General features: G+C 36.0%; 1 protein-coding gene across 6 annotated transcripts in view; it reads left to right on the top strand.

Annotated features, from left to right (window-relative positions):
* Positions 1–16,676, top strand: part of LOC123767922 (SNF4/AMP-activated protein kinase gamma subunit) — a 246,500-nt gene that overhangs the window by 97,476 nt on the left and 132,348 nt on the right. For 4 of the 6 annotated variants that reach the window (XM_069306620.1, XM_045758053.2, XM_045758051.2 and 1 more), the window contains 2 exons: positions 6,679–6,834; positions 10,773–10,960. In XM_069306620.1, coding sequence (XP_069162721.1) covers positions 6,679–6,834; positions 10,773–10,960 — 344 coding nt within the window. Of the gene's footprint in view, positions 1–885; positions 928–6,678; positions 6,835–10,772; positions 10,961–16,676 lie in introns of all 6 variants that reach the window. The other 2 variants (XM_069306618.1, XM_045758052.2) reach the window with 2 other exon arrangements.

Here is a 16,676-nt window from a genome sequence, read left to right as displayed (position 1 = left end):
TTATATTTGTCGGCATTAATTCTCATAACAAAGTGTAATTGACACAGTTGTATTTTTCTAAATCCTTGTTCATTGTTAACTTGTAGGTAATGAGTTTATGATCACAACTGTGTACCATCTCACATACAACAGTTTACCCTTCCATAAGCCTTCTGTCTTTGATGTTTGTAACGGAATGATAAATGAATACACTTTCCCTTCACTTATATTCGGGAATTTGTGCTGTAGTTTGCCTTAACATTCAACTCTCTTCCATTGTGTTCAGATATCTAAGCTTTCTCTTGCAAATTTCTTCCAATTTGTCTCTTTCCTCTAGTCTTTTCATAGTTAATTTATGACCTCTTTGCTCTCTTCTAATACAGTACCCAGTATTATAAATATAAAGCAAAAAGAAATTCACTCTACTGTTTATTATTTTTATATTTTGGTAGTATGATATTTTAATTTACATAATAACCTATGGTATACATCATGTGACATTTCCATGTGAATATTTTAAATATTTACATGGAAATATTCACATGGAAAGTGTGTAATATACAAATACACACACACACACATCCACAACTTTATTTCATTTTACCCAAAAACTTGATTTGTATTCATTTCATGTTCTTAGCACTTTGTTAGATTTTAGATCACCGATAAATATACCAGATATATTATAAGAATATAATTGCTTTAAAGAGCTGTCACTGTCTGAGACATTCATGGACATACTTGGAAATTTGGTGCATTCCTGTCCTCTAGCAGTAGGATATTCACACAAAAGTAAGCCCAGAAAAACTCCCACAGTGTCTAGTTTCTGCTGATATAACTAGAAAGTTAGGAAAGACACCTTTGCTTATAATCATGTTTAAATTGGCACTCGTCCTCATCCCTAAGCTTCCGTAATGGATGAGATTCCATCCCCCCCACCCGAACAAGGTAAGACTAGCACTCAAGAGGTAGCTTCTTAATCCCATGTCATCTTTGGTTGTGTGAGGTGTATTGTTAGCATGGTGCGCCCAGTGAGTGCAGCTTTATGTGTTACTTCTGTCAGTCTAATAGTTTGGACGCAAAAGTTTCATAGCGTGTCCACAATGCTATTACCGTATTGCTTGTTTTTCTGGTAGTTTTTTCTTACTTTATTACATAGTGAATGTTTTTAATGTGTTGGAGAAATGCATTATAGTAGGAAATAAGTAGTATGTTTTGATAAATTGTAATGGTATATCTCTTATAATAAAATGGTCCGGAACAATTGTGAAGAAATAGTTCCTTATGTTTTTACATTTTTAACTAATTCCCCTCACAAAAATTTCTCTACTGTAAGTGTAAGCATATTTGAAAATACTTTACAGTATTTGTATAAATTGTCAGCTTTATTATTAGTATTAATGGCAGTGCATTGATTATTTAATAATTTATATCATATACAATATCGGTAAATATATCCCTTGTCCTTAGTATAGCAACAAAAATGAAATACTGTATTGTATATAATACAGTATATTGATTAATTAGTTTGTAATTTAAACTGTCGATAATTAAGTGTTTGATATTACAGTACTTTTTTTTTGGTAGACATTTGTATGAAACCTTTTTCTACATGAAACATTATAACAAAAATCTTTTGTTATACTGTACATATATATTTATATGTTATATATATGTTTTGTTATACTGTACATATTTATATATTTATATATATATTTGTATGTACTGTACTGTATACACGATATATTTGCATAATCCGCAAATCCGAAAGCAATTGTATTTTGAAAACTCTTCCTTATGAAAGGGTTCGAACCTTAGACCCCCCCAGGAGCTGAAAACCCACTGGCGAGTCCAGTACTCTGACCACCTGACCACACTGACTGTTCAAAAGTCATTGTTAGCCGAGGCTATATCCCCAACGACCCGTCAGCACTTGGTGGTCACAGATCACAGTTCAATTTCATCAAACCAATTCACTTATCTAAGGAAAATGTGAGCTTCAGATGTACAATATACTTGCATGAATCGCAAGGCAATTGTATTTGGAAAACTCTTCCTCGTGAAAGGGTTCGAACCTTGGTGGTCACCAAATATAGGTGAATGGTAAGATTCACCTGTGGGAATCACTAGTTTATGTCGGGCAAGTTCAGCTGGAAATGGCAGAGAGAGAAGGCTGAGCTTCTCCACTCTCCACGGGTGCAAGGCCAGGTCACGGATAGTGATTCAACCTGTGGTACGACTGGGGTGCTCCCAGGTTGCTCAGTGGCACACAGGCACAGGGAAGCGATTCCCCCACCACAACAGGTAGCTTAGTCTACACCTCTGGTGATCTGTTGCTGGATTAATGTATATACAACACAACACTTATACATTATAAGAATAATAATGGTATATTATTACTAAACAAGCTAAACTAACTTGCAATTCAAAAGAATTGCAAGCAGAAGTTCTACTGAACTTACTTGGATCCTGCAGCCTCTCCGAGACCAGGGTTTTACACAATTCCCCCATACACTCGAGCTCTATCAATAAGCTGTTCTACCTCTTCTCCCTTACTTCATTACATACAGAAATCACAATAGCGTGATGCATCAAATGAACAAATCCACAATGGCCGTGACAAGTGTTGGAACCTCTGGTAGAACTTCTGGTTGCAATTCTTTTGATCATCTCGTAGCTCAGTCGATTAAGGCAGCATCTGGGATCCTCTCGGACGTAGGTTCGAACCCTTGTCACGGCCCTTGTTGATTTGTTCATCCCATATCCTTTCTGGAAGTACAGTGTCTTTGTTGTTTCACTTTCTCTGTTGTCTTTCGTCATACCATATTGCGTATTTTACTGCTAAGAGTACGTAGTCATTCTTTGTCTTTCCTAGTGTGTGTAATAACCAAAATATAGTTACATGATGTTGGCTACGCTCGTGGTGTCCCGTCTTCCCAGTACTCTTTGTCATATACAGTAATGCTTTGAAACATATACAGTAATGCTTTGAAACTACAGTACTGATGGTTTTGGCCTCCACCACCTTCTCACTTAACTTGTTCCAACTGTCTATCACTCTGCAAAAGAAAACTTTCTAATATTTTTTTGTCCTTTTGTTTCCTTAGCTTGAATCTGTGTCCTTGTTTTTGAAGTTGTTGGTTTCAGGAATTCCTCTTTGTCAATTTGGTCGATTCCTGTTATTATTTTGTAAGTGGTGATCATATCACCCCTTTTTCTTTTATTTTCTAGTTTTTACATATTTAACACTTCTAGCCTTTCCTCGCAACTCTTGTTTTTCAGTTCTGGGAGCCATTTTGTAGCATGCCTTTGCACCTTTTCCACTTTATTGATGTGCTTCTTGAGATATGGGCACCATTCATCTGCTGCATATTTCAGTTTTGGTCTCACAAAAGTCATGAACAGTTTCTTTAGTATTTCACCATCCATGTAGTTAAAAGCGAGTCTGAAGTTGGAAGGTGATGCATACCGTCCTCGCACAATGTTTTTTATGCATTCCTCTGGTGACAGTTTACTATCCAAAACCACCTCTAGATCTCATTCTTTATCAGAGATCTTTAATTACTTTCCACATAAATTATAATTTGTGTGTGCTCTATTTTCTCAAATTTCACATTCCATAACATGACATTTATTCACATTGAATTCCATTTGCCACATGTCACTCCAAGCACTTATTTTATCTAGATCCATTTTAAAGGCCATGGCAATTGTGTCGGTCTCCTATCTTTCCCATTATCTTAGCTTCATCCGCAAACATGTTCGTATAATTCTGTATTCCTTCTGGTAGATCATTTATGTAGACGATAAACATTACTGGTGCAGGAACTGAATTCTGCGGGATGTGTGTGTGGGTGTGTGAACAAATTTATGTGAATAAAAAATACTGTAAGTGATTGACAAAAAAGGAATTTGTACAAAGTGTTGAAAGTAGCATTAGTAAGGGAAGGAAAGTGACTGGTGCACTTAATGTATTGGTTAGGTAGAACTAGGAAGAAATACAGCCAGACAGCTGCACGAAGTAGCAGTAGTGCCTGAAATGTCCAATTTAAGAAGCATATGTGGTATCAGGAGAATATATAGAGTAAGAAATTAAAATGTAACTGATAAACCAGTGGAGAGCGAGTGCATTCAAGTGAGCACAAGGAAAAAAAGGAAAGGCTTGTTGAGAAGATGAGCAAACATTGTAAGTGAATGTGTAAGGAAGCAAGAAATGAGAGTGGACAGAGTATGTTTGCATGTGATAATTCATGAGAAGTATTGTACACCTGACCTTTTGATGAGATACGATGCTGCTGTGAATGATTTTGGGGCCATAGTGGTGCGTGTATATCCTTGATGCTGTGTTATTATTATTATTAACATCTTTATTGACAAAATTAATTACAATTTTGCCTAATCTGAGGATTTTGATAGTCTTATTAAAGTGAGGATAATGCTGGTATTTGCTGTCACGCAGGACAGAGGGTCATACATAAGACAATAGGTCTAAACTGTAGGCTGAAGCACATATATATCATGGTTACAATCAATGTTTTAATGTATGGATATGTGAAAACAACTTTCTACTGTGCACTGCCACACAAGGGCCTTGATGCTGTGTAGTTCTTACAGAGCATCAAGGTGTGTAAGATAGGTGAAGTTAAATTCTTTTGTGTATTATGTGTATCAGTGATACTGTAACACTAATACATACCTAAGTTAAAGATCTTTATTGGATAGAAAATTTATTAATAAAGGCAATTATGTGGAAGGGCTTCCTCTTTGTGGCTCCTTGAGCTAGGCCCCACCAGGGCTGTTGTGAGTCATAAGCTCCTAGCACAGGTCACAAGATCTTAAGGTATCTTAAGAAGCACATTAACAAACTGGAAAAGATGTAAAGACATGCCACTAAGTGGCTCCCAGAGCTGAATGACAAGAGCTACGAGGAGAGGTTAGAGGCATTAAATATGCAAAACTAGAAGATAGAAGAAAAAGAGGCGATATGATCACAATGTACAAAATAGTAACAGGAATCGATAAAATTGATAGGGAAGAATTCCTGAGACATGGAACTTCAAGAACAAGAGGTTATAGATTTAAACTAACAAAACAAAGCTGCCGGAGAAATATAAGAAAATTCACTTTTGTAAACAGAGTGGTAGATGGCTGGAACAAGTTAGGTGAGAAGGTGGTGGAGGCCAAAACCGTCAGTAATTTTAAAGCATTATATGACAAAGAGTGCTGGGAAGACGAAACACCACGAGCGTAGCTCTCATCCTGTAACTACACCTTAGGTAATTACAAGCAAAATTTGGTCCACCCAACAGAGGCAAAGTGAGTCTAGGAATACTAGATCAACCCAATCCAAGAGCAAAAGCCATCAGAAAGGTAACCATCACCCAAAATAAACAACTGCATTGAGAAACATTGGGAACCCTGACAACTAGGTACACATTCATTAGCTAGTTACCATTGCTAGCTAACTCAGTCATGTGCTAGTTGCAACTTATGCAACAGCTCCTCATGCTTCTTGGTCCCTCTGGCTTCTTGGGGCTGCTCTGTGCAGTTTCTGTGCAATGTGTGTTTTCCATGCTCACAGACACACTCTTATTTCCATTCCATCACTGTGGACCGGATGATCAATGATGTGTCTTTCTGTTGGCTTTACAAGATGTTTTGCTGCCCTATGGAAGGGTTTGGTGGTGGCATGGTCCTTCTGGCTCCTTAGTGACCAGCTCAAAACCCTCAAATCCATAGACATGTTGGAGCAGAATTAAACTATTAGATATGTATGATAATAAAACTGCCTTGGCTTCATAATATTAAGGGGGGGTCTTTATAGTTTAGAATGTATGATTTAGCATGGAGTTGTGTAGACATGAGAATGGCTGGGAAACATAGGTAATGTATTGTCCTGCCGCATAGAACAACCTAGTGTAGAAACGAGATCGTAATTAAATTTTAATGAACATTCAATAAATTCTTGGCAACTTCATTTTAAATTTTATTTTATTTCTGATTTAGACCTGGCATATCTTTTGTATTTTCTAGTGCTGTATTGTATACTTTGTTGATAACTGCATCTTAACACACAGTACTCTCTGCAAACACACAATGTAATGGTCCCTTTTGTTACCTTATTACAATTTGCTGCAAAGTTGTTACATCTTGTTATAAAGTTTTTGTGATGTTAGAAAGTTGTTACAACTTGTTAGAAGGTTTTACAATACCGTATGTTTGATCATTGTGGCAACGTCGTAGTTTTGTTGTGTTTAGCGGGTATATTACAGTACTGTACTACTTCACTATGTGTATTGGTGATTATGTTGCGATTGGCTCTTTCTTTGTGCATATCTTAATTTATGCTTCTTTAAATATATATAATTTTGTTTGATTTTTTAATATGTTCTAAGTCCATATAGTTTAGTTTTTGAAATGTCTATTTAGTTTACATTTAAATTTATGTTCATTTAGTCTACCTTTAAATTTATGTCCATTTAGTTTACTTTTAAATTTGTCTATTTTAGTTTCCCTTTAAATTTGTCTTGAGTATTTACTTTACCTTTAAATATATGTCTCTGTTTTACCATGAAAGATTTGAGTGTTTGTATATTTTATCTTTTGTGTTATCATTACTGACGCTTGCCCTCCTCTGTATACTGTACTTTTATTCTTATTTTCTGTACAACTTTTTTGTTTTGATCCACACTATTTCAGCCTCCTTCCGTCAGCGTCGTAAATCAGGAGATGATATTCTAGCAGCTACTTCTAGCGCCACCAGCAACATTGCCAGTGTCCGTCGTAAGGAGGGCGGCCCACAGGGTTTCTTTGACTCCTTCAGGCCTCGGTCAAAGTCAGATGCCAGAGCTATATGTAATTAGCCAATTATTGCATTTAAATGAATTAATTAGATTTGCTAAATCTGGATTATAGAATTTTGTTGCTTTAGAACTATTTAACCAAACCTGCCAATAATTGCTGAAGCAGTACATTTTACATCTATCACTGCTTACTCACTTCTTCTCAGATTTATCTGCTAAACTAACTAGTGCAACTAATGTTTCAGGCAAGCTGTATATAAAAACTGCATTGCTATACTGTATTTGATGTATGCATCTTGTCATCAGCAATATTGCAAGGAAGATCATTATGCAGTATATATATATATGAGAAAATGTTGAGGCAATGCATTGGGATTGAACTCATGCCTCTGAACTCCTCAGATTCACACACTACTCGTTTGGCCATGATGAGCTTAAAAGTATCTCTGAGGAGTCTACAGATGCAAGTTCTGCACTGTATCACCACAGTGCCTCAATATTTTTCTCATAGGTACATAACATTATTGTGATTTCATTATCCATATTAAAAAAAAACAGATTTTGCATGAGGGTTTTTAAATTGGCTTCTTCATCATCAAAGCCATTTTGTGAGTTGTTAAAAGCCTTGACATCAATGCCTTAAATCAGTCAGTGTCAGTAAATTATCCATGCAGGTTTTCTGTGTTATCATTGATGAAATATTGGCACTCACACAGTGTGTGTTCTCCACTGATGAAACCAAGAACAAAGTAATTACAGAATCAATTAAGGCTCCTGGGTGGTGGTGAGAAGTGAGATGAGTTAACTGCAGGCGATGAGTCACAATAACGTGGCTAAAGTATGTTGACCAGACCACACACTAGAAGGTGAAGGGACGACGACGTTTCGGTCCGTCCTGGACCATTCTCAAGTCGATTGTCAATCGACTTGAGAATGGTCCAGGATGGACCGAAACGTCATCGTCCCTTCACCTTCTAGTGTGTGGTCTGGTCAAGATGAGTTAACTGTTGTGGGTGGTGGTGAGAGGTGAGATGAGTTAACTGTTGTGGGTGGTGGTGAGAAGTGAGATGAGTTAACTGTTGTGGGTGGTGGTGAGAAGTGAGATGAGTTAACTGTTGTGAGAGGTGAGATGAGTTAACTGTTGTGAGTGGTGGTGAGAGGTGAGATGAGTTAACTGTTGTGGATGGTGGTGAAAAGTGAGATGAGTTAACTGTTGTGAGTGGTGGTGAGAGGTGAGATAAGTTAACTGTTGTGAGTGGTGGTGAGAGGTGAGATGAGTTAACTGTTGTGGGTGGTGGTGAGAAGTGAGATGAGTTAACTGTTGTGGGTGGTGGTGAGCAGCGAGATGAGTTAACTGTCCTTTTAATGAAGGTTCCAATACTGTCACAACATATTTCTTAACAAATTTTTATATTTTATTTGAACATAATACAGCATGTGGTATAATATTAAAAATGTCTACAGTGAAAATTATGAAGGGATAGCATATATTGCTTGTTTTTAAATGAAAGTGGATATCTTGTCAGCTGCTTACATTATATATGAGTGATATGCCATTATACAGTATGGTGCTTTGAAAATTTTAATATATATTTTTAATATTTAGTACTGTACTCTAAATCAATTGGTTTCTGGAAGATGAGTCCTTAAATGATTGAGCATATTGGTGTCAAGCATGTTAGTGTTCGTCTTTTGATTACTTACAATAAGTATTGTTATTGTTACATAAACATGCTTCACACAATGTACCGCATGGTATGTGATACTCCATACAGCCCCAATGTCACCAAATTCTTTTACATTTTTATTAAAGAAATAAGATCCAAGTTTTATACAGTATTTATACTAATACTCATTTTCTAGTTCTGTAGTGTATGATGTATACTGTATATAATATGTTTTCCCACTCATCACCAATTATTATTGAGGATGATAATCATTTGAAAACACTGTTCTGTATGGTGCTATTATCTGAAAATGTTACAGAATTAGAGACAATTTGTTTAGTGAATGCAAATTTATATATTTTCAATTGTGGCCATCAGTGCGGTAATTTGATTATGATAATTCGTAATTGATAAACGGACAAAAATTTTACTAATAAATATAATATTGTATTATAGAAAATATAAACAACATGACATAATAACACACTAAATATATATGGCATCATATTTTCTTTAATATTTCATAAACTTAACTCTAAAAATTATTTGTAATTATCAAAAAATTATTATGCAGTACAGTATTGCCTATCTTAGTATCTTATTATTATGCTGTTTTCTTTGTGGATGTATAATTAAAAAATCAAGCATAGAATGTGATGAAATGCTCCTTTGTGGAAGATCCTTATTAGCTTCCTGAGCTGAGTACCAGACCTCTAGGACTCACCCTTGCATACCGGGTGCCACCACCAAACTCTGGCTCTCGACAAGGTAAGGAAGCTTAGGGATAAGGAATCAACCGAAAACTGAGAAAAATCCCCAACAGAACGTATGAGTGCAGCATAACAAGCAACTACTCGAAGAAAATTCGGTACCCGAAGAAAATTAGATAAATGACAGATGCTGCAAAATAAACACTCTGACCATGTTGTGCCTGACCCAGGTCACCCAGAGGCCCCACCAGCTCTCTTACCCACTTCGAGCTGCCCGGACAAATTCCTCCACCCCTTAGGTAAAGAGGAAATATGGCAGGGACAAGGGAAGCTATTGAAGACCTTATATCCAAAGATTTTTGAGTTGGCAGCTCAGGAGCTGCTAAACATAAAATGAACATAAGTAAACATACAGAGGCAACCAAGGTTTACCCATGGAAGAAGACAGCATTAAAATAGAGCCCCGGGGCAGAAGAACAACCTGCACGACGCAGCAACAAGACAGATCAAACCAAGCATCAGTGACGAATGGACCTCTCTGGAAACCAGAAGTTTCATTCTTAGCCAAAAATAACAGAGAGGGCTGGAGGGGAAAAAATGTTTCTTGCCACAAAGGCACAAAAAACCACACTACTGGTGAAGAGTTTGGAGCTCCCCATCCCAACATTCAAAAGCCAGAGCCAGAAAAAAAAGCCATCTTAGAAAAAAGTCCTCAATTAAAGTAGTAACCCAAAAGCGAGAAGACAAATCTGTTTAGAAAAGTGTCTTCTCTACCCCCACCCATTATATCACATATTCCTCATAAAACATTTCCCATAAAGGTCCCTCCTTTACACTGGTGTTTTGAGAAGCCATAGTAGATGACTGTTGAAGAGATTGTTCAATAATTTCAAGGCTTGGCTGATTGTGAACAGTTTAAAGGCTCAGAAAAAAGATACTAGGTTCTCCCAAGAATGACACCTCATGCATGGTTCTAGGCATCCTGGCCAGAAACTAGAGGCCTACCTCCTTCTCTCACATCTTGTCTTGTTACCAGGGAAACCCAAGCAGTAGCAAGCAGCAGTGCCGACAACCCAATGCAAATAGGAGCGTATAATCAGCACTGCACAATTATTGCCCAGATGGGATGGATATGTAAATGTGATACTGTAACTGTGAATATAATATAAATGTGTGGTAGAGTCCTTTTTTCCGTGCATAGTGTATAATGCAGTACAGTATTGAATTATAGTAATGTGCTGCAATTAAAATTATTTATTTATAAAAAGATGGTTCACCTCAACTAAGGTTTTTTATGTATGTACAGTATGTATCAAACTGATCAACTGGCATTTATTTTATCCTCATTTCTTATTTTTTAACTTGTATATTAAAATATAAATAGAAGAACACAACATGCACTATATTGCTAGACTGTATATATTTCATTATGGTTGAGTATCTATGAATATTATTTTGTGATGATATTCATTAGAGATGTGCTTACTCATGAGTTTTTTTTTTTTTTATTATTACTATTATTTTCTACCCTTACTCATGAGTGTTTACTTAGTTTACTTTCTCATGAGTGTTTACTTGTGATCATTGTTAGAGCTGTCTTACGTACCTTCCAGTGGCAGCAAGGCAGAGGCGGAAGTCTGGAGACGATGTTCTCAACACAGCTGTTAAAGAGAAGGAAAAAAAGAAGGAAACATCACAAGGATTTTTTGATTATATTGGCCGACGACCGCGCTCCAAGTCTGATGCGTCACGTGTTGCGAAGAAACCTAATATTATAACTTCAATGAAAAATGCTGTCCAGGTGAGCTCATCCATTGTTTGTTACTAATTTTACTTGATAATGAAAATATGGACTTTTTTTTTTTTTTTTTGCAAGATAAAGCAATTAATAGATGGTATGTTTATTATAAGAGCTTGCACTGATCATAGTTGCTGATACTGTATTTATAATAGGAACTCATAGGGTAGTTATAATAGATCATCTTATATATACATTGGAACCTCGACTTACAAATGCCCCTACTTATGAATTTTTCGAGTTACAACCACAATTTGGTCAGAAAATTCGACTCGATTTACGACCTTTGCCTCAACTTGCGAATTTGTTGATACACGTATGGGTTGAAGGAGTGCGTGGTTCCTGGTGGCACAGGCAACCCCGCTTCAGTTTACCAGACCGCCTGCACTTAGTGATGATCATGCATGAATTCTTTGTAAAGAATTTAATTGTTTTTGTGTTTTTTAACATAAAAGTAATTATTATATATCATGTGATGGGTCCCAAGAAAATCAGAGGTAAGGTTCAACCTAAGAAAACACATGTGAGGATGACCATAGAGGAAAATAAGAGATCATTCATAGTGAATGAATGTGATGTCTCACTACAGACAAGTGTTAAAACGTAGGGAAAAACAAGTGTCTTTAGACAGATTCTTAGTAAGACAAGCAAGCAGTGAGCCACAAGCAGGTCCTAGTGGTATGCCTGCAAAACATAGGAGAGAGAGTACCCCAGAGAAGTCATCACTGCCTGCTGTTATAATTGAAGGGGACTCGCCTTCCAAACAGTAACACCTCTCCTCCTTTCCCCCTCTCCCCAGCCTCACCATCTTCCATACACCAACAAGAGTCATCAATAAAGATAAGCTATAACTTGTACATACTATAGTACAAAATGTGTATGTGTATTATGTATAAAATGTATTTTGAAGTTAATATTTTTGGGTGTGTGAAACGGATTAAATAAATTTACATTATTTCTTATGGGGAAAATTTGTTTCGAGTTACAAATTTTTGAGTTACGACCTATTTCTGGCAACGAATTAAATTTGTAAATGGAGGTACCACTGTTTTTCCCTACATTTTAACACTTGTCTATAATGAGACATCACATTGTCTCACTATGAATGATCTCTTGTTTTCCCTCTATCGTCATCCTCACAACTATTTTCTTAGGTTGAACATTACCACTGACTTTCGTGGAACTCATGAAGTGATATATAATAAAAACTTTTATATTCAGAAACCAAAAAAAGCACAAAAACAATGAAATTCTTCACAAAGAATCCAAGGACGACCATCACTAGGCGGGAGACACCAGTAAACTAAAGTGCCACCCTTGCGATGGACCCCGTACGTGTATAAAGAAACTATGACCACCGAGCAAACTACGACTACCGAATCAAATTTTTCATAGAAATTAACTACGAGAACAGGGGCATACGAATGCCGAGGTTCTACTGTATATGTGTGTATATATGTATATGTGTGTGTGTGTGTGTATATATACATATATATATAAATATATATATATAATACAGTATATATATTATTTCTTTATTTCTTTTTGCATGTAACATTATTTACATGCAAAAATTAATATAAATTAACTAATGTATCATTAAGAAACAAATATTCAATATTCTCAGTGTTCAGATATTTAATTTTTGTTTGTTTTAGATGAAATATAAGTTAATTTATCTTATATTTTGTGTATAAATAATGGTGTGATTGAAAGGTTGGTAAAGTGTTCCCCGAGACACTGTGTACCTTGTACAGCACTCTAATGAGAAGGTCAGAGGGAGTCGAGCATCTTACTGGTCTTAAAGGCATTTCTTGCTTGTAGCTTGTGGTCAGTGTTCTAAAATAAGTGATAAGGGTTGAGAAATATATTTTTGAAGTATAGAAGAGTGTGATATACCGTACTACATACCTTAGTCTGTCGATAAAGAAAATATGTTAGAACTAAAAGTTCTCACACAAAGTTTAAAAGAGTTTGGAGATTTGGTTCAAAGAGCGAACTTGGTGGACATAGTGGTAAATAATATGAAAATATATGTGATAAGCTGAATGTTTTACACCTTGAAATTATAGCTCGAATGTTTTTATGGCATTAGGAAATAATGGATGAAAACCATATATGTTCAGTATATGAAAAAGATATATTGAAGGAGGAGGATTAGCAGAGCAGGAACTGCACTGTGCACACAAATGTGAAGACTAACCTATTAACTGATGATGGAAAGATAAAGGAACATTTATTTCAAAATACCAAACAAGAGTTGAAGAATTTTACCTTTAAATTCATCCCACCATCTTAATAGGGATAACACCAACAATTTAAACTGAACTGCTTAATAAAAGTTGTTAATGATAGCATCAATATGTGGTATACATGGTATTTATTTTGTAGATCTCTGTTGTAGTACTGTGAAGGAACTCGATTCCTCACAAAGGAGTTGAGATCAGCAACAAGTATATGGAGAACACTGTATAAGGATGATTTTTTTAGCCTGGGGATGAGAGAGGGGGATAAGAGAGATGTTTATCTCAGTATAAGTTTTATCAACAAATCCTCTTCCTCACAAAATTCAATATAAAGTAACTACAACTGAAGAAAGTTCTTAGAGCACCTTATTGTGGGCTCAATCTCTGATGAACACTTTGAAGGTGGTCTTTTGTGGAAGGTTTACATGTTTCTTACAATATGGGCGAGGAAAATGTTTCATTGTAAATAGTAACGGGCTTGAATTGCCATCTTGCATGAATAAGATTTATTCTTATTTTGCTTTAGCTATAAAGTATGTGGCTGGTTATAAAATCAGTGAATGTCTAATACTCGCTTCATTTACAGTGAATTGTATCATTAAATCAATGAGTAACAGAGTCCATGTTACTTGTAATGCATATCTGAGGGAGCAGTATGTTGTCTCTTAGCTAAATGACTTTAAAATTTGGTAATTGGGTGTAATAGTGTAGCAACAACAAATTACACTTGACACATAAGGACATGTTTGATTGTGTCCTGTGTGATGCCCATGCCTGCAGCACACTTGGTAGTAGCTACCTCATTACCTGTTATGCTCTTTAGTTCCCAATGGATTAAGGATTGCTGTATGCATGATCATGAAGAGATTCTTAAGTACTCCATCTTTTCCCAGTTACACTACCCAGGTAAGAAGCTCAAGCGTCACAACAAACCCTGCTCACTTACTACAATACAAATACTGTACAGTATAATGAAATATGCAGCCAAGGAATTGTGAAGAATTTAGTTATTCCATTTGACCTTTGATGTTACAAACCACAAACTATTTTGTGACTTTTCCCTGACAAAAATTCAGAAGTGTCCACTGAACCCAAGCAAAAGTAGAAATCATTTTAAATAGTCATACTTTTATTAGTTTTTGTTTATTACAAGCTAAATCATAGGAATGGTGCAGCTGGCTGAATGGCTGGTAATATTAAAGAAATTAATAAATCCACAAGGGTCGTGATGAGGGTTCAAACCTATGCACAGGATGTTCCCAGATGCGCCTTAGTCAACTGTACCAGGACATGGTAAAAGAATTGCAACCTGGAGTGCTACTGCCCTCACAAGGATCCCAAAGCTTCTCTGAAGCACAATCGGAGTTTCACACAATTCCCCCGATTGTGCTTCGGAGAAGCTTTGGGATCCTTGTGAGGGGCAGTAGGACTCCAGGTTGCAATTCTTTTACCATGTCGTGGTACAGTTGACTGAGGCCCATCTGGGAACATCCCGTGCATAGGTTTGAACCCTCATCAAGGCCCATGTGGATTTGTTCATTTGATATATCACGCTATTGTGATTTCTGGGTGTATTAAAGAAATTGTTCATGATGTTTGTGAGACCAAAATTGGAATGTGCAGCGGTTGTATGATGCCCATATCTTAAGAAGCACATCAGTAAATTGGAAAAGATGCAAAGACATGCTACTAAATGACATCAGGAACTAAAAAGCAAGAGCTACGAGGAGAGGCTAGAGGTGTTAAATATGCCAAAGCAAGAAGATAGAAGAAAAAGAAGCGATGTGATCACTCCATGGAAAATAGTAACATGAATTGACAAAATTGACAAAGAAGAATTTAAAAAACTATAAATTCAAGAATAAGAGGACATAGGTTCAAGCTGAGGAAACAAAGCCGCCAGAAAAAAACAATTAGAAGGTTCACGTTTGCAAACAGATTGGTAAATGGTTGGAACAAGATAAGTGAGAAGATGGTGGAGGCCAAAATCATCAATAGTTTCAAATTGTCACATGACAAAGAGTACAGGAAAGACGGGACACCACGAGCGTAGCTCCCATCCTGTAACTACACTTAGGTTACATCCTGTAACTACACTAACATTATACTGTACTTAAATTTCCTGAATTTGCTTGAATTTATGTGAGGGGCCACCTTCTCTAGTATCCACATTATTCCTTAAGATTTTATCCAGTTGGATTTTGAACAGGATGCAAAAATCCAATCTATAAGTGGAATAATGGAAGAAATTATTTTGAGCAACCCCAACCTACCAACTGACGTGAAACACAGGAAGTGTGTGAGGGTTTCTTGAGCATGTGGAGCTGGAGGTAGGATGGGCAGGGTCGGGAGGAAAGGGACTTTGTAGTACTGTACTTCAATATACGATTAGTCTCTGCCATTCATTCTTTGACGGAATAAGTATTTTTCAGTGACACACTAGCACCTTACACAGCCCTACAGGAACAGGAATATCTTTAGAAGCATTTGTGCTATTTTTCATAACTGCACGAAGGCTTTAGAAAAATAGAAATTTGTTCCTCTGGAGTTATTATATTGAGTTTCAAGAAAAAGAAAAGTATTTTGTCTAATCTTATGAAATCTTTATGGAGATTTGCATCTCTGATCAGATATCAAATATAAATGTAAATAGCACAGATAATTATTTGAAAAGTTATATTAATAAGTCTCCTAAACATTTTAGAGGCAAACATTATAATTATTTTAAAGTACAATACTGCATATGGAATTGTATTAGAACACGTGGAGCAATAAAATATAACCACCCCCTTTGAGTATGAAGACTATTGAATAAATACTATGAAATTACATTTTGATTCACTATGATATATATACAGAATACTTTTGATGTTTTGCGGACATTTTTGAAAGTGAGGTTCATGGTTATTAGTGCATGATTTTTACTATCTCTTAAGTGTTAGTTACACTGTGTACCCCAAGATTATTCTATTTGATTATTGCTCTTGTTTTTATTGTAATTATTATTATTAATAATATTAGATAATCATGGTATTGTGATTTGCTTGTGTATTATTATTATTATTATTATTATTATTATTGTGCTATTACTATGAATGTTAGTTGCAATATACATTCCTGATTGGTTGTGCATTCCATATTGTCGGTACGAACAGTTGTTTAGTGTTTTTCATGGTGAAAATAAAAATAATTATGTGACCCATTATTAAAGATACAGTTCTTATTTCCTGTTCAAATGATGGGTTCTCTATAAATGTCTTCTGCTCTGAGGCTAGATCCCATTACAGTAGATGAATTCAGGTCTTGAGTGTACCTATAACAAATACTAAATGTGTATACTCATTCTTGGCATACATGTACAAAGATCTTTTATTCTCATGGCTTTGAAATTAACCTGTAGAGACTGTATATCTCCTGAATGCAATCATTGCTAAGCCTGCATGGCTGCTAACCAAACATCCATGCATCTCTTC

This window comes from Procambarus clarkii, chromosome 58 (assembly GCF_040958095.1).
Source record: "Procambarus clarkii isolate CNS0578487 chromosome 58, FALCON_Pclarkii_2.0, whole genome shotgun sequence".
Classification (NCBI taxonomy): domain Eukaryota; kingdom Metazoa; phylum Arthropoda; class Malacostraca; order Decapoda; family Cambaridae; genus Procambarus; species Procambarus clarkii.
The sequence above is the reverse complement of the archived record's forward strand: the minus strand, read 5'-3'. Positions and strand labels throughout refer to the sequence as shown.